The 25026-nt window shown below is 38.5% G+C and overlaps 2 protein-coding genes and 1 long non-coding RNA gene across 3 annotated transcripts in view; 2 read left to right on the plus strand and 1 right to left on the minus strand.

Moving 5' to 3' along the window:
• LOC131222557 (protein LAZ1 homolog 2) overlaps positions 1–25026 on the plus strand; it is a 46872-nt gene that overhangs the window by 20267 nt on the left and 1579 nt on the right. The gene's annotated exons all lie outside the window — the stretch shown is intronic.
• LOC131222558 (ATP synthase subunit O, mitochondrial) lies at positions 1003–23795 on the plus strand. Its single transcript, XM_058217689.1, has 6 exons — positions 1003–1230; positions 2387–2437; positions 8647–8890; positions 14221–14333; positions 22787–22873; positions 23430–23795. Exons 1-6 carry the CDS (start codon positions 1102–1104, stop codon positions 23556–23558), a joined length of 753 nt encoding a protein of 250 aa, XP_058073672.1. The 5' UTR covers positions 1003–1101; the 3' UTR covers positions 23559–23795.
• On the minus strand, positions 14000–14302 carry LOC131222559 (uncharacterized). The gene is made up of 2 exons (XR_009160106.1): positions 14179–14302; positions 14000–14110 (listed from the first exon to the last, which is right to left on the minus strand). It is a non-coding gene; the product is annotated as an uncharacterized LOC131222559 (long non-coding RNA).

The following is a 25026-nucleotide window of genomic DNA, read 5'->3' on the forward strand; positions in this document are numbered from 1 at the left end:
TGCAACTAAGATTTCATCCATTATTTGAACATAATATCTACAGGTATCTTTATAGCCTAAAATGATATGAAAAATTAGATGGGTGACATGGATAAGACAATTTACTCTGTGTACGGTGTACATATGTTTTGCAAGCTTATTTTAGGACACGTTTGAAAAAACGAAATATATATAAAATTTAGGTAGACTAACAATTGTCGTTGAACACCCACCATAAAACTGACTGATGTCCACAATGATGTTTATTGATCACCTCACCTATTAATAAGATTGAGTGGACAAGTATCTGGTAAATCCAAAACTTTTGTGGAAAATATGTTCTTAATGGCCAATAACCACTGTTTCCTGTGATGGGGTCTACTGGAGAATTGTATTTGCTTTATTTTTTGACTATGCCCTAAAATAAGCTGAAAAAACAGATGGACGGCGTGGAAATACAATGCATAAATCGAGGCAGGCACTACGGTCAGGTCCCACGCCCATCCGAAGTCGGATTGCATACTGAGTTCCTCACAGGATCTTATCGCACTGAGTAAACTCAGTAGGGCCTACCTGGAATGCATGTGAACTATCCACGCCGTCCATCCGTTTTTCCATCTAATTTAAGGGGTTTTGCCTAAAATTGAAGCACATCCAAAGATCAATTGGATCATACAATTGAAAACAGTGGGTATAATAATTTCCACGGTTGAAGCCTTTCTAGGCATGTTTATTTGTTATCCAACCTGTTCACAAGATCATACAGATACGGAAGAAAGGAAAACACAAATATAAGCCTGATCTAAAACTTCTGTGGGCCCCAGGACTTTTTCAACTGTGGATGTTCAATTCAACTGTTTATTGTGGTGTGGTCCATTTTAACACTGGATATGCCTCATTTTTGGGCTCAAGCCCTAAAATTATCTGGTTAAATAGATGGACGGAGCAGATAAAATAAATTAATCATGGTGGACCTCGCACAGTTTACTCCGTACGCTAAGCGTAGTTACTCACTACGCAAGCCGCTTCCCCCGGGTTGCAGCCAAGTCGCGCTGAACCTACATCCCTTCTCCAGCACCAGTGAAAAATCAAAAAATTCTAGGGTTTTGCTTTTCTTCTTCAATGGCGTTGGCAGGGCGTCTTCGACCTAATTTCGCTCTCTTCCAAAGGATCCTGAGAACCGAATCCGTTTTCTCGCAGAGATCTGGCACTCAAAGGAGCTCCGCCAGCCCTAATTTCACAACTACCGAGGTAAAAAGAAAAAAAAAAGGGTTTCATTTCATCATTTTCATCTATTCATTTGCGATTATCAGATAGTATTTGTCTTACGAAATCCCCAATTTCATGGGAGGATTGAGCTGATTTAAGCCGATTCATGTGGCAAATGAATCAATGTGAGCCGTTTATAGTAAAAATGAAATTTAGATAGAGGTATTCTACCGGCGGAAGTGTACGATTTAGGCTAGGTGAAATCGTTTTCTTTTATTCTTTCTGGGCTAACCCTTGATCTTTGCCGTTTATTTGCTGGGCCCCACCGTGCATGGGATGGAAAAAATCAGTTTCACAAATTGTTAGTCATATGATTGGTTGATCAGTCATTGGCTAACTGTCAATCTATAGGCATCAATCCAACCATTGAGATTGCTCAATCGCGGGTATGTTTGGGGAATGAGGTATCAATGATGGGTAGTCCGTGTGAATTGCCTTGATGTCTGAGAGGTGGGCCATTTGTACTGCTGTTCTGTGGAACTCAATGCACTGCTTATTTCAGATCAGCATCGCATATTGCCTTGTTATACGGTGCTGGCCCCCCAAGCAGAGACAATTTTTATTTGGGACAGCATGCCATATGGGTAGGGTGGCCACATTTAAGTGATCCAGACCGTGCATTTCAATCATCTCACTGTGGATCATCGATGGGATGACAATTTCATCTATTGAATAGTCCTGGCCATCAGATTGGTGGGCCTTTTTTCTTCTATTGCATATGATCTTTGGATTCCATTTTATTCTTAACCATCCATTTTCGGGCAACAATTAGATATCTGGAACTAGAGTTGTCCATTGGGTTTGGACGAACAGTTTTGGGCCTCTGAAAAGTATGCCCTTCCCATATGAAATGCTGATGCAAACAAAATTCCTCTAGTTTGGGTTCAACATTCTATATTTCCTCTTGCAGATGTACTTTTTTCTCTTATTTTACTATTCACAGATGGTGAATCCATTCATCCTCAAATGTTTTGCTTATTTCTGCTATTCAGATGCTGCAATAATTTGTATTGTCCTTATTCTGATGTATCTTTCCTATTGATTATTTTTAGAAAATGGTATTTGTTGGTTACTTATATAAGTAGCTGGCTCTATTAGTATGGCTGAGGTCTGACTGTTATCATTCTTCTTTTATCAGAGTTTGAGGAATTATGCAACTGCACCTGGTTCAAAGGAAGGAAAAGTGAAGGTGAAATATATTTTTCAACCTTATGACAATATTAGAGCTGTGTAAATAGAATTATTTTGTACTATATGAGTTATACAAGTGGCATTCAATTGAAGAACATGTTTCAATACTCATTTTAGTTAGAAATTCCCTCAGTTTTTGAAATTTTAGTTTAAATCCTCCAAACGGCACAAAAATTCTTGTTCTTGATAGTTGTCTGGCTGGTAAGGGGCTGTCTTTGCAGTTAGAGTTCTAAATTACAGCATATTATTGGTTCTGCTTAAAGGAGTACACTATATTGTTTAAAAAAAAAACCCATGATAGCAAATGCCTGGTTATCTATGCGTACTGAATGCTAGCATTTTGGGGGCTAGAAAATGTTCAATCTGTTATGTATGATATGCCATCATGTGATGTTCTAGATACCTTACCTTTTACAGCAACAGCTATTTTGATGGACATGTCTTGGAAAGGGTGATGTTTGTCTTGAATCTTCTGATATCGGTCATGAACAGTGTTGTCAAAATCCTATGATTTATGATATACGATTTGAGTTGAATCTTAAGCAAAATGATTTGAATCCCACCTTGAACCCCTTTTTATATGAATCCTACAATTCTATGTTTTGAATCCTAAGATTTACGATTCAAATATCAATTTATGATTCGAATTATACTTGTTCTCTCCTATTTTAAGCTTCACTTGGCTTTCATTTTATGTTTTTAAATTGGTGGGGGCCTTAAGAATTGTTTAAAAAAGTAAATTATTTTATTTGTTCTATATTCTCTTCAATGTTAAATCACGGAACTTTTTATAATTTCTTACTTCTTAACTGGTCGAAACACCAATTGATGTATGGCGTATCTAGAATGTTTTTATGGATGGTTACGATCATGTTGACTTACATGTTTTTTTTTTTTTTTTTGGGAGAGATAACGATAACTTTATTAGAAAAAAGCAAGATAGGAACAAAAATGTTGACTTATATGTATTGTAGAATGATGTTTAGAAATTAAAATATCTTTTTTCGTCGGTTTATAGTATCAAATGCTGCTTCTCCAATGTCATACATTCAAGGAAGGTAACAAGAGCATTAATTGTTAAGGGATTATTGTATGCTTTTTGAAGGAAGTTTCTTGAAAGACAAAAAAAAAAGAAAAAGAAAAGAAAAGAAAAGAAAAGAGAAGGAAAGATAAGAATCCTTTTTTTTTTTTTTTTGAATCCTTTAATACTATCATGACACAGTATTGCGTGGTGCATATTGATGGCAAAAGGATGATTGATTTTTAATTTTTTCAATGCGGCCCTTTTGGGCAAGTGGGTCTGGAGATTCGGGAAAGAAATTGATAGCTTATAGCATAAACTTATTTTAACTAAGTATGGCCTCTCTTCCCAGGGTTGGTGGACTAAATCTTCTTCGCTTTATGGGGCTTCTTTCTTGTGGAAAGGTATGGCCAAAGCTGCCTCCTTGGTCTTTAAGAGAACTTCCTACTCCTTAGGGAATAGTGCGGGAATTAAAATTTGGCTGGATTCTTGGTGTGGAAACCAATCGTTGGAAGAGCTTTACTAGAATCCAACCAAATTTTGATTCTCGCACCATTCCCAAAGGAGTATGAAGTTCTCTTAAACACCAAGGAAGCAACTTTGGCTATACCTTTCCACAAGAAAGAAGCCCTAGAAAGTGAAGAAGATTTAATCCACCAACCTTGGGAAGAGAGGTCATACATAGCTAAACTAACTTTATGCTTTAAGCTATCAATTTCTTTCCTGAATCTCCAGACTCACCTGCCCAAAAGTGCCTCATTGAAAAGGACGTGATCCCAAATATTGGCCCCCATTTCTCCATAGGGACGACACACATCTTTCCAATTCACCGGCGGGGATTTTTTCCTATCAGAACCTCCATGCCATAAGAAGTTTTTTCTCAACTTATCGATCTTAGCAATGACCGATTTAGGACATTTATAGAGAGAGAAAGTAGACAGGCAAGTTAGAAAGGGAAGCATTGATGAGGTCAAGTCTTCCTCGCAATGATAACAAGTTTATTCTCCATGAAGATAGCCTGCATTCCATCCTTTCCAAAATCCTGTCCCAAATATGCAGAGGAGGCTTGCTTATGCACAGGGGAAGACCCAAGTAGATGGAGGGCAGGGAACTCACCTTACATCCAAGAAAATTGGCAAAGGATTGACACACTTCCAGGTTCACATTGATGCCAAAGAGTTCAGACTTGGATAGGTTAACTTTTAGACCTATAATAATCTGAAACCTCACTCTAACTTCTCACCAAAAGTGCAAGTTGTGTGAGAAATATTGTGCTCCAACAGTTGCCCCGCATTAATCCCTGCCAATAACCTGCGTTTCCTGCTATCTCCATATGCATTTGTTGCATTTTTGACAGGTCATGCCTTATCATCACATGTATGCTCTTTATTCTAATGCTCTACTTTCATTTGCACACAATTTGGTGTCTTCGACATAATCTCCTTCCTCAACTAAATCAGATTTTACTTTGGACTTAGGTGAAGGACATTCAAAAGCACAATGCCGTAGCTTCCCACACTTACATCACATGAAGTGCTACTTTTTTTTAGAAGACAAAAAGATGATTTAAAAAGGAGGGAAAGAGAATTCTCAGAACAAAGGGATGGGTGGACAACATCCACAAACACAAGATTGAACATGATGGGATTAGAGCCACCAGCCAGCTTAGCAAATGAAATGTTTAATTTGCCAGCAGCAATAGTTTGGCGCGGTTAAACATCAGCAAGATTAAACAAAAATCAAGAGACTACGGGGTGCAACCTGCCTCATTAGCCCAACTAATAACCTTCGTAAGCACACATTCAATAAAGATATGCTGATGCCGAAAATGCTTGAATACGGCTTGGCAGCTGCTCGAGGAGAAAGTACTATTGCCTTCATCCTAGGATCTGCCTTGGAAGGATTGTAGAAACCGAAGGCCATGTTTTGCTTATTGTCAAGCAGAACACCACGCAAGCTAAAAGCTTGAACATCTCCATTAAAAGCAATAATCCTTCTTCTAGAGCCACTATCATCCCTCGACCTATGAGAGGTCCCATGGCTGTCCTACATTGGAATTATTTTCTTGTTCCATCATTGATGATGGTGCTCTAGGGTGTTGGGTTGTCTTTGAAGTCTTGGTTGTTGTACATGGGAAGTTAGCTTGCTCCCTCATTGTTGATGGTCCTTGTGGGGCAATGGATCATCTCCCAAGTCCCCCGTTAATTATCTCTTCTGCTTTCAATGCAAGTGTGTAAGCATTGGACATTTTAAACACATCTTTGAATACCAATTTATTCCTTATGTCCGTGCTAATACCATTAATATATCTTGAAAACTTTTGGTCTTTGTACTAGTGTCATCTAGTCCACAATGTCAATGTATGAAATCCCTCATTATATTCATTTAATGATTTGTTCCTTTAGCGAAGATTGTGACATCTTTCATAGAGGTTCTATGCGTAGGAACTTTCTTTCCAGTTTCTTCTTCATTTTGTCTTAAGAAATTACCTTTCCCTTACCTTGATGGATTCATTCAATTTGAAGATCATTTGATTGTTGTTAATACATGACCGAAAAACTTCTTGTCTTCCAAGTTGACCTTCTTATGGTCTTTTTGGTCTTCTCCACCTTAGCCAATCAATGAAGTTGTCTATGTGCAAAGGACTGGGATTTTGGAATTTTTGCATTGATTCCAGATCTATTACATCCCAATAGTCAATTTGATTGTTGGTGTCTTCACTAGTCGTTGCCATCTGTTGTTGAATAGGACTATGTAAGGACCTTCCTTTATGTCCTCGTGCTCTAACTCCAGTCTCCAAATTCCCTCCATGTCGGAGCTCTTTCACTTGATTAGTGTCATTGTCCAACTTATGTGCAAGTTAATTTATGCACTTTGGGTCACTTCTTTTGAAGCCATTATGAGATGATGTAGAGTCAACATCTACAAATGCTCACCTATTTTGATACCAAATAATGCAATCTAGCTATTAAATTAGTGAGATCTTAATGCCCAAATTGCAACAATAGATGAAGAACGCACCCACTAGAAATCTAGAAATTCTCTCACTTGCTTCCGGTCTATACTTGAAACATTTTGAAATAGATTCTTTCCCACTCCCATGCCTGTATCTGTTGGCACTTTGACTTCCCTGCAAGCCTCATGCAGCCATACTTGTAGAACAACTCCTATTTATAGATCCTGGAGAAACATCCTAAATTACAAATCTCTAACAAGATTTCCCAACTTTTAGATTGCTTTCACATTAATAAAATCTATCCAAAATAGCAACAAATGAATGTACAAAGATTTTTTTAAAAATTTATTGTCCTAAAAATAGTTTATGCAAATCCAGAGAATCAACCTCCAAGGTCTTCAAAGAATCAGCAGAATCTTGAACTAAAATCATTTAAATTAGCAATTTTAGGCCTTGAAATTTAGGCCTAAAATCCATTGTTTTTCATGCTGTTATCGCGTAATGTATTGCACCTTGGAATATGGGTACATATAGGTTATCACATGGGTTATATTAATTGTATCACGTAATTTATCGCTGTTGTGGGTAAACATGGGGAGACATTGGGAAATTGGTTGAATTTTTCAATGGAACTTCTGGGATTGTTAAAAAAGACACCAATACACACTTATAAAATAAAAGAAAATCACAAAAAACAAGTGCATATAATATGTTTCCTTTATATATGGTCCTAATTTACGTGCTGTTTGACTGAACCGATGCAACTAGATTAAAAGTCAATTCATAAAATTTATAAATGTAAGAAGAGATGTATGGAAACACAAGCATTACATTCAAAAGAAAAAGAAGGAGAAAACTGGAAATATACTTGTGGATTTCGAAAAAAATTATTATTTTTTAATTAAAAAATTATTACTATTATTTTTTTTCAAAAAATCTCCAAATTGCGAAGAATGTATTGATTAGGTTATATAAATGTCTGATTTAGTGTTTGTGATGCAGGACAATTAACCACTTGTTCTAAAAGCTCGAACTGTTGGAGCATGGCAAATTAATATATTTATCTCATAGCCCAAGCCTCACATCTCATGGGTTAGGACCTCGGCCGAACCCCCTTTGTGGGCCCCAAATCACATGGGTACCGCCTTACACGGGTCGCCCACCCCGAATGTGTCCCCGTATCCCACAGGCTACCCCACCTGAGCCTGGTATGAAATGCGCATTAATTACCCCCGGTGAGGAGTCTCGAATACGAGACCACCCCCGTGGGCTCCGCCAATCCTGAGTGTGCCCTTGCATCCTATACGTGACCCCACTCGAGCCCGGTGTGAAAATGCCCCTGCATTAGTTTGGACACTAAGATTGCAACTAATTTGGAAAAAAAAAGAGGGGAAATTTTGATTTTTTCCTAAATTTCCATAATTCGGCCCATCTCCACCAAATCTCGGAATCAAAGTTCCAAATTCATAAATTTTCATGTAAAACATGAAGAATCATGGATTTCCCACCATTTGACACTATTTTTAATATATAAAAATGAAAAAAAATGAATCAAAACTAATAAGTCACCCCCTTTTAGAATCCGCCCCCAAGAAGCTTCCGATTTCGATTTGGGAAAATTTTCAAAATTTTTCTTCCAACAAACTAGAGTGGACTGGTCAAAATTTACAATGTAATATGAAGTTTTTTTTTTGAAGATAAATTGATTTTTGAGGATTTTCCAGACAAAACACCGCCAATTTCCTTGTTGGGGGTGGGGGGGAGGGATATATTGCATGATATCGCGATATCGTGCGATATATTGCACCATACCATGAAAAATTGATATTAAAGCTGGGTTTTGCATCCCCCAGCTGGGATAACAGATGTGTCGTGGGATATCTCGATATCACAAGATACTGAAAACACTGCCAAAGTCATCAATGAACAACCCACAAATTCAATGCTTGGTGGGCTCTGGGACTTGGGTCAGATTGCGTAAATCTCTCCAGGACCGTGACATCTTGTAGTTGAACAATTCACACGGACCATAATTCATAATTTTGTTGGCGAATGCATTCTAAAAATTCTCAAACTTATAATTCCATATTTGTTGGGGCTAGATTAGCTTTTAGGATTGTATTACTGACGAGAACATCTATTGCTTTTTTAATTTTTAGTAAATTTTATCTTATAAGTGTTAGTTCTATTCATGCTGATTTGCTTTTGGGGGTTCTCCATGACATTTCAGGTACCTCTGGCTTTGTTTGGAGTGTCTGGGAACTATGCCTCTGCACTATTTCTTGCATCATCGAAAGCTAATGTGTTGGACAAAGTCGAATCTGAGCTTCTTGACCTTGTTGAGGCTGCCAAGAAAAGTATTGTGTTTTCACAGTTCATAAAGGACTTGTCAGTGCCTGCAGAGACCAGAGTAAAGGCCATGCAGGAGATTTTTTCTGAAGCTGGATTTTCAGATATCACAAAGAATTTTTTGGGTATGACTTCTCTGCATATAGGGATTTATTTCTCATCTAATGAACTCAGTAGCACTTGGAAATTGCTATATAATTGAATTTGCAGAAACATATCTGTGGGTATAAATAACATGGGACTATGGATTATTTATTATTATTATTATTATTATTATTATTATTTTTAGTGGTTGTTGTTGTTGTCGATGATGCATACGAATGACAACATGAGTTGCATTGATGTAGGCCCACGGCCTACCCTACCGTAGGGCCCAACATGCTGATTTCGGACTGTTTGTTGCTAGATTTAGGGCTTAAATATCAGAAACAACCATTTACTATGTGGAAGATTTGGGGGCTGATTTGAAGATGCGATTGAATATTTTGAGGATTATTTCCTGGATTTGCTTTTACGAAAATTGGATGTGTTGTCATCTTAGATAGATTAGATTGGTTTGAAATCAATCTAATAGTTGGGGGATTTTCATTATAGATTCATAAGGATTGTGGTGCATTTTAAATTTTCTATATGAGGTTTTCTTAAGTATTTTAAGAGAGGAAGTTTGATATTAATAAAATTATCTCTCTACTCAAATATTCTTATGGGTGTTCTCTTGTCCCTTTTTTGCAATTCTGTGCCGAGAATCGAGATCTCATTGACTTAATAACTAGGTTGCACCATTTATAAGCAAAGTAGGTCATCTTTGGAGATTTTCGACTCTAAATCATCTCCTAATTGCTTTGAAAGGGGTGACGCAAGAAGAATTTGTGTTAGTAACCTAATTGGAAGAGTTTGCCTAACCTAATTGATCCACACACTCACAGAGCAAGAATATGAACTCACACATATGGTAGGCAATCTCACTAATTAAGTGGGTGAGCTTCGGCGTAGAGGAAATATAGAGATTGAAGTTGGAGCACGTGGACATGTAGAGGAAGGTCTCAACCGAGGTCTCAACCAACAACGGGCAACCTTAGCTTTTGAAGACACAATGATTGAATCCTTCGATTGTTAGAACATGATAGAGAGCCCAAAATTAAACTAGAAATAACGGAATTCCATGTTTGGTTGCATGTTGATGATTTCATCGATTGACTAAGCAAGGTGGAAAAGGCAAGATATCTAAAAACGGTTATGTAACGGCCATTACGGAAAAATTGACCAGTAATGACTCATTATAGGTCTGACGCAATTTTTTTATTTTTTATTTTCCAAAATTGTAGGCAATTGATGTGTAGGAGGTAGGCATTCCAAAATATATGAGTTTGATTTTTTTTTTTTTCCCAAGTATTGTAAGAGAAGAAGTTTGATATCAATAAAGCCATTTTTCTCTCTACTCCAATATTTTTTGTGGGTGTACTCTTGTCCACTTTTTTTTTTTTTTGGCATTTGAGCGTTGAGATCGCATTGACTCGATTACTGGGTTGCACCATTTTGGTTTTAGAGTGGGTCATCTTTGGGTATTCTTTACTCTAAGTCATCTCCTAGTGGCTTTGAAAGCAGTGATAGAGGAAGGGTTTGCACAAGTAATTCAATTGATCCACACATTCACAAACCAAATAGACCAACTCATGCATTCGGTGGGCAATCTCACTAATCAAGTTGGAGAGCCTCAGCGTAGAGGTAATCTAGACACCGAAGTTGAAGCACGTGGACCCATAGAAGGTCTTAACTAACAACATGTAGCCCCAACTTGTGAAGATACAATGATTGAATCCTTCGATTGTTTGGACATGACAGGGAGCCTGGAATTAAAGTAGAAATTGTGGAATTCTATGGTTGGTTGTATGTTGACGACTTCATCAATTGGCGAAGCAAGGTTGAAAAGGTAACATAACAGCCTGCTACTGGGCTGATACAATTTTTGTTTTCAAAATCAAAGGGTCGTAACAGCCGTTACGGGAGCCACAACAACTGTTATAGCTTGTATCGTAATGGTAACGATATTATCGTTGTTGAATACTTCAGAAAAAAAAGGTGTTTAAATGCAAGGAATAGTGAGCAATCGGAAAGTTAAGTTGGTAGCTAAGTTTTCTAGTCATGCGTTGGCATGGTGGGACTCCAAGCTGAACGAATCCGCCAATATAAGGAGAGTAAATTCTTGAGTAAAGACGAAAATGAAGTTAAAAACGAAGATCCTACTCACAATTTATGCACTTGATCTCTAACAAAGATGTTGAAATTTATGTCAAGGGAATAAATTGATAAATGAATACACCAAGGAGTTTCATACATTGACATCATGGGCAAGGTTTTTTTTTTTTGGGGGATATGAAGACCAAAAGATTTCAATATAATCCTAATGGTCTTAACCCAGCCGCCAGAAATGAATTGGCTTTCAAAGAGGTATTTAAGATGTTTGATGCATATATGCATGCATTAAAAGCCGATGAGATAATTAATTGGTGAGTTGGGAGATGATTTGGTGCCCCACGAGGATCATCATTAATGATGGGGCAACATGCTAACTTTCCACATATGACAGCCAAAGGGTTTCCCATGGGTCTAGGGACAATGGGCCAATGTTGAACGATAAAGCCAAACCATAACTCGAGGGAAGTTGGTTATGGACTAGGGGCTAGTGCATCCAAGATGGGGCAAAACAACACTCTACTTTCACATACCGTAAGTGTGGGCGGTTGGGACATTGTTCTTTTCATGGTCGTGAACATCAATCCACAATTCAAAGTAAATTTGGTTGGAGGAGAATATGTTGAAGACATTTCCAACTGCAAGCAAATGAAAGCCAAAGATGACATAGAATATGCCGAACATGCATATGAGGATGGGGTGCGCATTTTAGAAAAGATGTAACGGATGTGTATGGTGATAGGGGCGAGCCATTGGTCATCCAAAGAACTATGCTATTGACGCCTTAGGTGACTAATGAGAGGCAATGGTTGTGATACACATCTTCTGCACCACTTGCACTTCTGGTGGGAAGATATGCACGATTTTTGGGAGATGGGGAGTGGTGAGAACATTGTCTCACAAGAAATGGTGTATAAATTAAAATTCAAAGAACATAAGCATCCACGCCCATATTAGATTCATTGGTTCAAGAAAGGTGGTGAAGTCTTTGTCAACCCCAGGTGCTTATTTTCCTTCTCTTTTGGATATAAGGGTGAGGTGTGGTGTGACGTGGTTCCCACGGATACATGCCACATTTTATTGGGAAGACCGTGGCAATGGGACATAGATATGGTGCAATTGAATTAGGCTAACACCTATTCATTCATCAAGAATGGTTCTAATATCACATTGTACTTAATGAAACATCTTCCAACACCCAAATCTAATAAAGAGGAGGGTAAAAAATCGTCCAGTGTATGAAAGTCTGAAGAGCAAAGGAAGGAGACCTACATCATATCTGTCTTAGTTTCTAAAGAAGAAGCAAAACAGTTGGATGTTCCACCTCTCATACAGAAGCTCCTTTGTAAATATCAAGACTTAGTGCCTAAAGCACTCATAGCTGAACTTTCTCCTATGAGGAACATTTAGAATTATATTGACTTGGTGCTAGGTTTGAACATGCTGAATCTTGCACATTGAATGAGTCTGGCCAAGGAAGTCGCACTTCTGTCGATTGAATGGTCTGACATAAAGAAGTTCAAAAGAAAGAGCAAAGAAAAAATAAATGAAAGAAGGATATTAAGGAGAGCAGAGCCAGGTACAGAGAAGCTGCAAATGAACATTTCAAAGAGAATATATATAAAGAAGATGGCTTAGTTATGGTTTGTCTTCACAAAGAAAGGTTTCTGAGGGGAACTTTTAACAAGCTCAAGTCTAAGAAGATTAGACCATGCCAGGTCAAGAGAAAGTTGGGTGGCAATGCTTATGAGATCGAGTTGCTAGATAGCTTGGATATCTCACCAACTTTCAATATAGCATACTTGTTCATGTGAGGTGCTTGATATGCAAGAGGAAGTTACTATCGATATGGACAAATAACTTCCCAAGAAATAGAAATAAAAAATTGAACAAGTGCTGAGATGAAGACCATTGATACTCAATGAAGCCAATACAAACAACACTCGGTGAAATGGAAGAACAAGTTTTATTCTGAATTCATATGGATCACATGCGACAAATTGAAAAGATTGGATCCAAACTTCTGCTACTTGTAGGAAGCGTCCAACTTGCCAAAGTTGAGTTCTTTCCAACCCAGGGGAATGATGGATGCCCATGGCAGACCGTGGGGTCCAACATGTGCTGATTTTGGACTATTCGTTGCTAGATTTAGGGCCTAAATATCAGGAACTGCAATTTACTATTTGTGTAAGATATGGGAGTTGATTTAAAGATATGATTGAAGTTTTTGAGGATTGTTTCCTAGATTTACTTTTACTATTATTGGGCCTGTTGCCATCTTAGTTAGATTAAATTGATTTGAAATCAATTAAGATTGATTGGAAATCAATCAAATAGTTGGGGATTTTTTGTTAAAGATTCATTGGGATTGTCTTTAGGGTCTATAAAAGGGTGATGGTGGCGTAGGAAGTAGGCATGCCAAATTTTCTGAGTGAGTTTTCTCAAGTATTGTAAGAGAAGAAGTTTGATTTCAGTAAAGTTATTTCTCCCTTTCCACTCATATTTTTGTGGGTGTACACTTGTCCATTTCTTTGCAATTTGGGTGTAAAGATCTCATTGACTTGACACCCGGTTGCACCAAGTACACATTGAAACTAGCAGTATGTGATATGATTCTTCATTTCAACAATTGTACTTTTTCCTGGATATGCTGCATTATTGCTATGCACACGCACACACACTTTTCATTGCACCATTATGGTTCTATTGGTTACGTGTTGCTACTGTTATCAAGCCACTTTAACTCTCTTACGATATTTCAACATGGTTATGTAATAATGATATTGTTTAAAACTTCTGTTGAAGTGGTGGAATAAACTAGTTTTGGATTAATTGATGTTGTGGATCTTCTTAAAGATTGAATGCTGTGATTATTTAATGAGTTTTGTGGATAAGAAATAATTGGATATTAATAGCGTGTTATGGTTCTTTGGGAAGCTGATCTCTGTACTTCAGAGAGCATCTAAATTGCAAAGATCTGTCTGTGATTTTTGTTATTGACATCCTTGGTTTGTCACCAAATTTTCTTTGAACTGTTACCCGAACTGTTAATCACTGTGGGACGTAATTTCACGACATTAGAGGTTCATGCTATATGGGGTCATATGAGTTTACATGTACCTCTTGCTTATTGTTATTACACATGATTATATCTGATATTCGTCAAGCTGTTTTGGCTGACATGAAAGGTTTATTCTTATATGGGGTCATATGAGTTTACAGGTACTTCTTGCTAATTGTTCTTTATGTTTTATTTGCTAAGCTGTTCTGGCTGAGAATGGGAGGCTGAGACACATTGAGAGTATCACCAAGAGTTTTCTTGAGTTGACCAGGGCACATAAGGGAGAGGTGAAAGCTATTGTGACGTCTGTCATTGTAAGTTGTGTTGTCTCCTTGGAATGTTGTCTTGCATTGTAAATATCATCCCGATTGAAAGATATTGCATAGTTGGAACTCATAACTTCGTGTCCATCTTGAGCATGAACCTTGATATGAATTACTTAGTTCTAACTTCGAACCCTACTTAAGGTATTTGATAAAGTATGTCCGTGTTTGTCTTTCTTAAAAGGGTGCTCGTCAATGATTGTGGCAGTGAACTTGTTTTTATGCTTTTCAATTGGCTTTTGATTGTACTTAACTTGCAAAGCCGGTAAATATCATTAACAGCACGTCTGAGCTATTTAAAGAAAAGTAGTAGCATGAGAGAACTGTAACAATATTTGCTTGCTATTGGATGTCTCCTCTCACGAAACATTGAATTGTTGATGCTCTGATGGAGTTCTATTTCTAGAGCTAAAGGTTCTGTGAACGTTACTGTTGGTAGCATTAATGAAGGAAATGATTTTGCTAGCTTTAATTGTCTAAGTTTTATTATTTCTGATGATCTGCAAGTTAAATTTGTAGATGTCAAGCCGAATATTTACTTCTATAGGAAATCAACTTAGTTTCTATTGGCAGCCAATCTGGTTCATGCTTACTGAATATGTGTGAATGCATCATTAGGACTTACTAATGAAATGAAAAATGGTCTTTTTGAGATGCACAATCAGTTTTAACATGGAGGAAATAAAAAATCAGCGTGAAAGCTGAGATGGTGCCTACCTTTATGCTTTCTAGGGACCAGAAGGCATGCTGACAAAGTCAGCAGGGATGCCATGCTATATATCCATAAAATATCACCAGCTATTTCATGATATAAAATACAAGTAAAAGCCGTCTTTTTCTTTTTAATTGACAATAGCAGTAAAAGCTATCAACCACCTTGTGCTGTCAAGTGCCAAATGACTTCCATGTGAATTTACTTTTGAGTGGCATATCCACTTAGTTCCATCTAGTTACATAGATGGCCAGGGGAGACTGGAGGAGCATTGGGGCCTGAAAAATCTCTATTCTAGAATGTCCAAAAATGCTTAAGCCCTTTATTATGTGTGTGGATCTGGTCTTACTTGGACAGGAAAATACCAATCTCTTGTTAAAAGTATGTTACGAAAGGGCAACCCTGCAGCAATAAGTGTACTTCGACAAGAATGGTAATGTCTTGCCATTTGTAGCGTTTGGGAAGATGGTGAAGAACAATCTGCAATGAGGCCTGCGGAAGATGCATTTGTCCTAGGGCTGGAAATCTCTTCTAGGATCAAGAAAAACTTGTTGCTACTAAAGATGATAGTTGACACTGCAGAAACATAGGGACTATGCTGATCATGATGCACACCTGCTTCCTTTTTTTCCCTGAAGCTTGAGAGATCGCATTGTTGAAGGAGTAGTTTCTGCATATGTGTCATCAAGTGGCTAGCATCAATTCAGTTAGGAATTGTAGGAAACATTCCTAGGTGACCCAGTTGGTCCTTGTCTTTTGGGAGGTAAACCATGAGGACTGACCAACCATGTGAAATCCCTTTCTTTTGGCATGATTGCCAGTTATGTTGCCTATGTAAGCATTAGATTTTTTTTTTTTTTTTTTTACTTTGCCTTTTCAGTTCTGAATTTGGGCCTCGGGAGTGTTAGTTCCTGATAATGAATTGGAAAATTCCTTATTTATTCAATTCGTTGAACTTCTTTTTTTATTTCATCAATTATTAAGTGCTAATTCAGTTAGGAGGATGTAGTGTGCTACGTAACTTTAGTAGGAAATTGTTATAAAAGAGATACATTAGTTAAAATGGATGGCTAGGAGATTTCTCAAAGAAATTCGTTTCGCCGCCTTGCAGTTATTATTCAAAAGGATTGAGATATCAAGGAGGATGTTTCCAACAGACTTAAAATTGAGTCGATTAAGTAGAGATAGGTCCTTGGAGTTTGTTTGAACGCATGTGTATGGAACTTGGGGAAACATTTTTGAAGAGAACTCTTTCGACAGGCTATACTTGTGGGGCAGAGTGCTAGGCAATCAGAAGGCAACATAAAGCGATGATGATGTTGAGATGGATGTGTGGAATAGGGAGGATAGATTAAGAATGATGTCCACAGTAGTAACCCGGGAGGAGTACCCATAAGAGGAAAAAATGGAGGATCAGTTTGAGATGGTTTTTGTCGTGTGCTTAGTTGCTAGTAGTGTTCGAAGTATCAGTATCACTACAAGTTTCACTGGCCAGGGCTACAGAAATGATATCGATATTGCTGATAATATCGCCGATAGCTGGAAATGCGGGGAAACATTGGGGAAAGTGGTTTAATTTTTCAGTGAAACTTTAGGAGATGCAAAAATAAAAATTTGCAAATTTAGAAATAATTTTTTTTTTCAAAAAGAATGCATACATAATAAGTTTCCATTTAATGGGGGCCTAAAAACATTCATTGTTGTAAGAAATTAGACCAATCATCCCTTCAATCCTATCTATCCCTTTAACCATCCATCCAACCTTCCATCGATATTTCAGAATATCGACAACACGATATTTTGCCGAGAAATTGTCGACAACTGGAAAGGAGAAGAAAGATTGTGGCCTTGATATCACCCATGTTGTGATAATGATAACATCATGATATTATCGATACTATTGTCGACAATTTATATCGCCAATAAGTTGGCGATACAAGTGACACCCAAAATTTATACAATAAAAAATATTGGCAATACATTGGTGATACAAGTGACACTTGGAATTTACACAATTGAAAATATGGCGATGCATTGGTGATATACATCACCAATACCTGAAATTTCTGATACTACCAATGTTATTGGTATTGCTGAGCTGGAGACACGAATAATATTGGGGATATTTCGATAATATCAGGGATACTCTGAGCAATGGTTGCGAGAACCTTCTACCCATCCTCTTCTCCTGTATCATACTTCAAACTCATTCCTATTCTTGCTTCCTAAGTTTTTATACATGTTAGCATTTTGAAACAAACATTTCCTTAGGTTCGCAATATCGATACCATCGGCCAATATTATCGGTATCGGGCTCCAGCGATACGAAACCCTTCGAAAGATACCAAGAAATCAAAAAAGATACTAAGAAATCGAAAAAATAAAATAAAATCATGGAATACTTGGTATTGTTCGATATCGCTAAATATCGTGTGATATCGATGAAATTATCACTTTTATCGTGATTTTTTCACGATATTTCGCTATACAACACATACCCAGTCACGGCTGGTGTGTCGAGAGACTTGGGATAGTGTAAATAACAAAAAAAATCGGAAAAAAAAGAGGGATAAACTTTCAACAGGGTGGATTTGGTACCTGTAGAAGAGATTGCCATAATCGGAAGCTTCATTTGGTGGGCCATTCGAATCAAAGCGTTGCGCTGTTCGTAGGTGAGCGCGAACAGAATCTCCGAGTCTGTCTCGAGCTAACCCGATCAAAATGCAAGTGATTTTGGTATTGTGCTCGGAAAAAATCCGAAGAAATCCGGAGAAATCCTGAATTTAGGAGGGATTTTGGGGTTTTAGGGTTCTTACCTTCCGTAACCCTCTCTAGCTTTCGAAATAAGCTTCGGAGCCCTTTTTACGGGCATGGATCGAGTTAGCTTGAGATGAACTCTCCTATCAGGGGCTCGGTAGGGTCCACCATGATTTATGTGTTTTATCTACACCGTCCATTCATTTTGATGTCATTTTAGGGCATGATCCCCAAAAGTAGGGAGATATAAGGCTCAAGTGGATCACACCACAGGAAGCCGTGGTGGCGATGGTGTCCACCATTGACGCTTTCCTAGGGCCCACTGTGATTTGGATTTGCCATCTAATCTATTTGTAAGGTCTGGCAAACCTGGATGAAAGGAAAACATCAATATTAGCTTGATCCAAAACTTCTGTAGTCCTCAAAATTTTTTAATGGTGGCCATTCAATGACCACTGTTTCATGTGGTGTGGTCCACCTCATATTTGGATTTGCCTCATTTTCAACCCATTTCCTAAAATGATCTGTCAAAATGAGTTGACAGTGTGGATGCACTGTATCACAATGAGGTAGCCTCACGGTCAGGGTCCCACCTAATTCACTGATTGGCCCAGGGACGTGTGATGCAGGACATGAAAATTAAATATGATATGTGAGATTTCAGGCTTAAGATCACGTTAGTTCAGAAACAATTACACAAATTCCATATCCTACATGAAAGTCCAAACATTCAATTAATGGGAATCTATGCGGATCCAGGCCTAGACATGATAGGGCTGGATCAATAAAAATTATGAACCAAACGATACTCAAAGATAAGAAATAATCATCCACGCATGCAAAGTAATCAGTCCCTAATCCAAGGGATTCAGAAATTCCAATTCGGGGAACCCCTGGGGTAAGAAAATTGGCAAATAACTTAGGGAAAACGTAATCTAGGGCTAGGATTCATGAAAAACGGCTATGAGAGGATAAAAGAGGATAAAAACCTGGGCCAAAAGACGATCTCGCGTGTGGACAACAACAATGGCCAGATGGACGTGCGTGTGATCCCGGCCGCACGTGTGTGGGCCCACTATTCAGAAAAAGGCCACCTTGGCCCTGGTCGGCCAGGGATGGTCTCCAAAACCCCCAAATCTCAGCTCGATCCGATGTACGGTTTGTGCGTGGTGCTTCGCCGAAGTTTCAGCTCGCCTGCGGGCCGAAATCTGGAAACCTGCTGTAATGAAGAAATCTGATGCAACAAAAGGACGAATTCGAAGTACGGATGGTGGGGGAAGATAGAAAAAAAGATGATGGAGGATGGGGGTGAATCGGGATCGATGTAGCTTCGCACCACGGTAGTTAGCCCTTCGAAAAGGGAGGGCTTTGCACCCACTTTTGAATTCTTCCACAACTCACGAAGAGAGCAGAAAAATAAAGCAGGAATTTTTTTATTAACTTCAATGAATCAAAAGAACTATAAGGGGTGCCTATTTATAGGGAAAATCCTATACCCCAAAACTCGCACCATGTGCGCAACCTATTACTTGGCGATGAAGTAAACTAAAATAAAAACCAAACAGAGAAATCTAAAGCGTTCACAATGTTCTAAATAATAACAATAAACAAAATCTAAAATATGAAATCAATCCGACGAGTGGGCCACGATCATGAGATCCCATGATGGGCTTTTCTTGATTATCGGGCCCAATCTTTTGAACCAAACTTCGTCTTCTAGGTAGGAGGCCCTCTCTGGATGTCGTCATCGAGACAGATCGATGGTGGGGCCCTCCTCCGTGCGTACGTGCGTAGGTGAGGCGGCGTGCGTGTGCGTATGTGCGAGATGTCCCCATCAACGTAGGTTTAGGGATACATATTGCATACGTAAGTAAACTCTTTGGGGCCCACCTCAATATATGTACTATATATCCACGTCGTCCATCTGTTTGGATTGCTTATTTTATAACATGGTCCCTAAAAAATAAGAATATATAAGTTTCAAGTGGATCACGCTACAAGAAACAGTGGTCATTGATCTCCCACCATTAAAAAATTCCGAGGGTCTACTGTAACAGTTATTGACCATCCAACCTGTTGATAAGTTCACACGGATTTGGATGAAAGGAAAAAAACAATATTAGCTTGATCCAAAAATTGTGGCCCAAAAAAGGTTGCGTGTGGAGTGGCCACGACCACTAGAAAATTTGCATCTGCCTTATTTTTGGGACAAAGCCTTAAAATTATGTGGCAAAACAGATGGACGATGCAGATATACCATGCATGTATCAAGGTGGGCCCTACTGTCAGGGTCCCACCCACTTCGCTGGTTCTGCGTTGCATGAGACCCGTAAGCGTATTTCCTGCCAAAGCCTTTTGCAAGAAGTTCAAGCATTGGGATGCTAGGTGGGGCCCACCATGATGTTTGTGGGAAATTCACTCCATCCATCTGTTTTTCCATATCACATAGGACATGAGATAAAAAAAAAAATCGATCCAAAACTCAAGGCATCCATATGAGAGGGAAAACTAGGGAAAGATTCACCCAAGACAGTGTGGTGTGGCCCTTACTGTGCGGTTACCATGGGGCCCACCTTGATGTATGTATTATGTATCCACGCTGTCCATCGATTTTTCCATATCATTTTAGGGCATTGTTCTAAAAATGAAGCAAATTCAATTATTAGGTGGACCATAAGAATACGTGGTGATTGACCGTTAATGGGGTACAAAAGTTTTGGATCAAACCGAAATTTGTTTTTTCCCTTCATCTAGGCTCATGTGACCTAATCAACAAATTGGATGGTAGATAAACACTACTGAAACATTAAGGTGTGCCTGAAGAAGTGTTTAATGGTAGGATAGTCAATCACCACTGTTTCTTATGGTGTGGTCCACATGATAATTGGATTTGCTTCATTTTTTAGATAATGCCCTAGAATGATTTGGAAAAATAGATGGACAGCATGGATACATATTACACACATTTATAAATATTATGCATCATATTTGAATATAGTTGACCGAAATTTGTTTTTTCCCTTCATCTAGGCTCATGTGACCTAATCAACAAATTGGATGGTAGATAAACACTACTGAAACATTAAGGTGTGCCTAAAGAAGTGTTTAATGGTAGGATAGTCAATCACCACTGTTTCTTATGGTGTGGTCCACATGATAATTGGATTTGCTTCATTTTTTAGATAATGCCCTAAAATGATTTGGAAAAATAGATGGACAGCATGGATACATATTACACACATTTATAAATATTATGCATCATATTTGAATATAGTTGCATTAGTTCGATAAGATAACGCATAGCTAAGGACCCTATACAAATGAAACCTATTATGTACACTTTTTTTTTTTTTTTAAAGATTTTTTTATTTGGAAGTGTGTATTAATAATCCCTGAAATTTCATTGAAAAATTCAGCCATTTTCTCAATGTTTCCCCATCTTTCCCAAAAAATGCGATAAATTAGGCGATACAAACGATATATCCCATGTGATAACTGATACATATCTGTATCCCAAGGTTGCGATACATTGCGCGATACCGATATTTCGAACACTGCATTTCCTTGCTCCCGTTCCAAAAATCTGCTGCCACTTCCCTTAAAACTCTTTGTGCAACTATAATAATGTGCAACGAAGACTCACCTCAAAAAAATAATGTGAAATGAAGACCGGATATGGATCCTGCAAGGAGGGTAACTTTCATTAGGGTTGAAGGTCTCAAAAGAGCATGAATGGAAAATGTAGAGGAACTTGGATCGAGGTGGTAACGAGGGATATAAAGGCTCGTTTACCTACTGAGCATAGGGCCGTAGATAGGAATGATTGGTAAAACAGGATTTATAAAAGGCTAAAAGCCAACCCCAAATAGATGGGGCAGGGCTACGATGATGATGATGATGATGTCTATGCTGCGTGGTATCTGTGTTGGTTCTGGTTTGTGATCTGTTTTCGCCCATGGGCTCTGTTATTATCCTTGAAGACAGTATTTCCCGATTTCATAATTTTGTTTTGTAGTTCTCTTTGCTATTAATTACTAAAACATGTATTTATTGCAACTAGGAAAAGTATCCAATGTTGTACCAAGCAAACAACTTTTCTGCCAGTCAGCAATCAGCAACCATATGAGTAGGAGGCATAGGACTTCCATATCTGTAATACATACCACTTATCTAGAAGCCTCATTGACATCGTGAACATGCCATGCCCCACAAATGCACTCCATAGAAATTCTAGCTATGTGAACTGTGAATTTTTCTTGATGAGTTTGGACTGTAGCTTAAAACCCAAAAACTAGAGTTGGTTCTATAGCCAGCTGGGTCAGGCTCGACCTATTCTTTGCTTGACTCGACCGGCTTGGCATTCAATAATTAAATTTGAAGTATTCAGAGTTGTCATAAATATTTAAATGGTTTTGCTAATGTCCCCACCTTCATGGGAACATTAACAACCTCCTTAAGCTTTTAAATGCCACGTGGGATGCGTAATCATAAATCATGATGGTTCATTCAACAGTTCTATTGGAACAACCATGGAATTTTGGAACGATGATGGCAACAATTGGTAAAATTGTCCATTTGCAGACCAATCAGACAGATAAGATTGTCTAATGGAGGAGATTGCCCATCCATGGTTGAGCCCACCAGATGAATAGCCTGGATCACCAGAAAGTGGGTTATGTGGTGGTAGTTGTGTGGTTGAACAAAAAATAAATGCTGTTTTGTTACTTTGAACATCATATAATCTTTTTACATAAAAGGAGTTACTAGGTTTCTTCACAACTATAGACATAACAAAAGGGATGCTTCTCAAGCCTAAACTGCACCAATGAGGGAGGATTCTTGTAAGCTATTTTAGGAAGCAGTTGGGCTGAACTTCCTTGCTCTTCAATGGTATTACCACCATTCTATCAGCGGCAACATTCATTTCTTAAACTTGTTAATTTTTTATTCATTTATTTTTGTATTTTTTTACCAGCCACTCCCCCCAGATGAAGAAAAACAGCTGAAGGATACATTGCAGGATATTATTGGACATGGGAAGACGGTGAAGCTTGAACAGAAGGTACTCCTTGATAGCACATGCATATGCCAACCACTGATTCTTCATCAGTGAAATTTGTCTTGTATATTGCTTATTCTCAACCCACCCACCCACCCACCCAAAAAAGAAGAAGAAAGTCTATCAAATAACCTTCTTTGGCCACGTTATAACTGTGTAGTGGCAGAATCATTGTTCTCATTATGAACCTAATCATTAGAGCTCAGCCATGGCAAGTGTGAAATGGCATTAGATGCTTGTTGGTTTTCTCATTATCCCTAAATTGCCCCCTTAAAACAACATATTCCTTTTTTTTTTTTCCCTAACTAATTTGGGACAGAATCTTCAACCTTGAACTAGCAACATTGGGCACTGTCCAAATGCTCCACGCACAAAAAATGCTTCTTTACGTACCAAAAAAAAGAGAGAGAAGTAAATCAATGTCCCTATTCTCTCGCTGGTTCATTTCTTTGTTCAGCAGCATGCTGGCTATTTACTTGAAGACATGATCCATTAAAAAAAGAGAGAATTTATTCTTTCCTCCAGTTTAATAGAAGCCTATCTGCTACATTCTTCACAGATTGATCAAAGCATTCTGGGGGGATTGGTGATTGAGTTTGGGCAAAAGCTCTTTGATATGTCGATCAGGACAAGAGCAAGGCAGATGGAGAAGTTCCTGAGGGACCCTGTCAACTTCGAGAGCTTCTAGAAGCTTCTGGCCATGTTTGCATCAGCCTGTTGAAAGACCCTGCTCTCATAATTTCCTTCTACTTTAATTGCCATTGATGTTGGACTGGGTTTTTTCCTTAACGGGTGGGTCTTTTCCCTTTCCTTTTTTGTGGGGTGTTGTGGGTCTCCATCCACCTCTAAAATAAAAGCTAGAAATGCAAGGAGGGACGCTCCTTTCTGTCACCTTTATCTTTTCTTGAAGTCTGTTTTTATTTTATTTTAAACTGTTTGGATAACACCCAATAAGTTACTTTTTTCATTCAAGTCAACAAGTGAGTATTTTAACGCCAGTTTGGTTTTCCAATTACATTGGTAAATGGCTATAAATGGGTAATGATTATTTACTTTTGTAATTGTGTGGTGTTATCATTTACATTTGACTGCAATAATGATTTTGCTAAATTGTTTGTTGCACCCAGAAATCACTTATAGTGTGAAAAGCGCGGAAACATAATTATTACAATTTTCTCTTTCCTACTTCCTTTGCAAATCTATTTGTCTCTTGATTTGTAAGTCATAATTCCTGTTTAAACAAACACCTGGTAATGATAATGACTGCTCATTCACTTTTCATTTCATAGGAAATTGGAAAACCAAACAGGCTATGTGAAGTTACCTGTCTCAGCTAAGTGTTTTGTTTTGTTTTTTTTAATAACTTAATACTTTTCTGTCTCTCTCATTTTCCCATGTGATGGGTGGTTCATATCAAAGGAGGCCACACACGGTGGATGGTCCACATCAAAGGTGGGGCCCACACTATGGATGTCTCTCTCATCTCCTCATGTGATGGGCGGTCCATATCGAAGGAGGCCCACATGATGGACGGTCCACATCAAAGGTGGGGCCCACACTATGCATTACCCATCTTAACGTGGGCTGACATAATGGATGCTCAACATCAAAGGTCTGCCTCTAATGATAAATGACCCACATCCAAGGCGGGCCTGTATGATGAGCGACCCACTGCAAAGGTGGGGCCCACACTTTGGACGGTTCATATCAAAGGTGGGCTCCACATGATGGGTAGTGGACATTAATGGTGGACCCCAGATAATGGACGGTCCACATCAAATGTGGGCCCTTAATGATGAATGACCCACATCCAAGGTGGGCCTGTATGCTGAACGACCCACTTCAAAGTGGGGCCTACACTATGGACGGTTCATATCAAAGGTGGGCTCCCACATGATGGGTAGTGGACATTGATGGTGGCATGGTCTGCATCGAATGTTGGCACCAAATGATGAATGACCCACATCCAAGGCAGGCCATGCATGATGGACAGCCGCCCACAATGGATGTGGATCCACATCAAAAGTGGGCTCCACATGATGGGCTCCCTGACTGTCAAGATGTATTACATTTAGGTATGTCATATGCGATATCTGAATGATTTCAAGTGTACGCCTCATATATGCAAAATTTCTAAATAATTCAATAGTGTGTAC

This window comes from Magnolia sinica, chromosome 13, assembly GCF_029962835.1.
Source record: "Magnolia sinica isolate HGM2019 chromosome 13, MsV1, whole genome shotgun sequence".
In the NCBI taxonomy this organism is placed as follows: domain Eukaryota; kingdom Viridiplantae; phylum Streptophyta; class Magnoliopsida; order Magnoliales; family Magnoliaceae; genus Magnolia; species Magnolia sinica.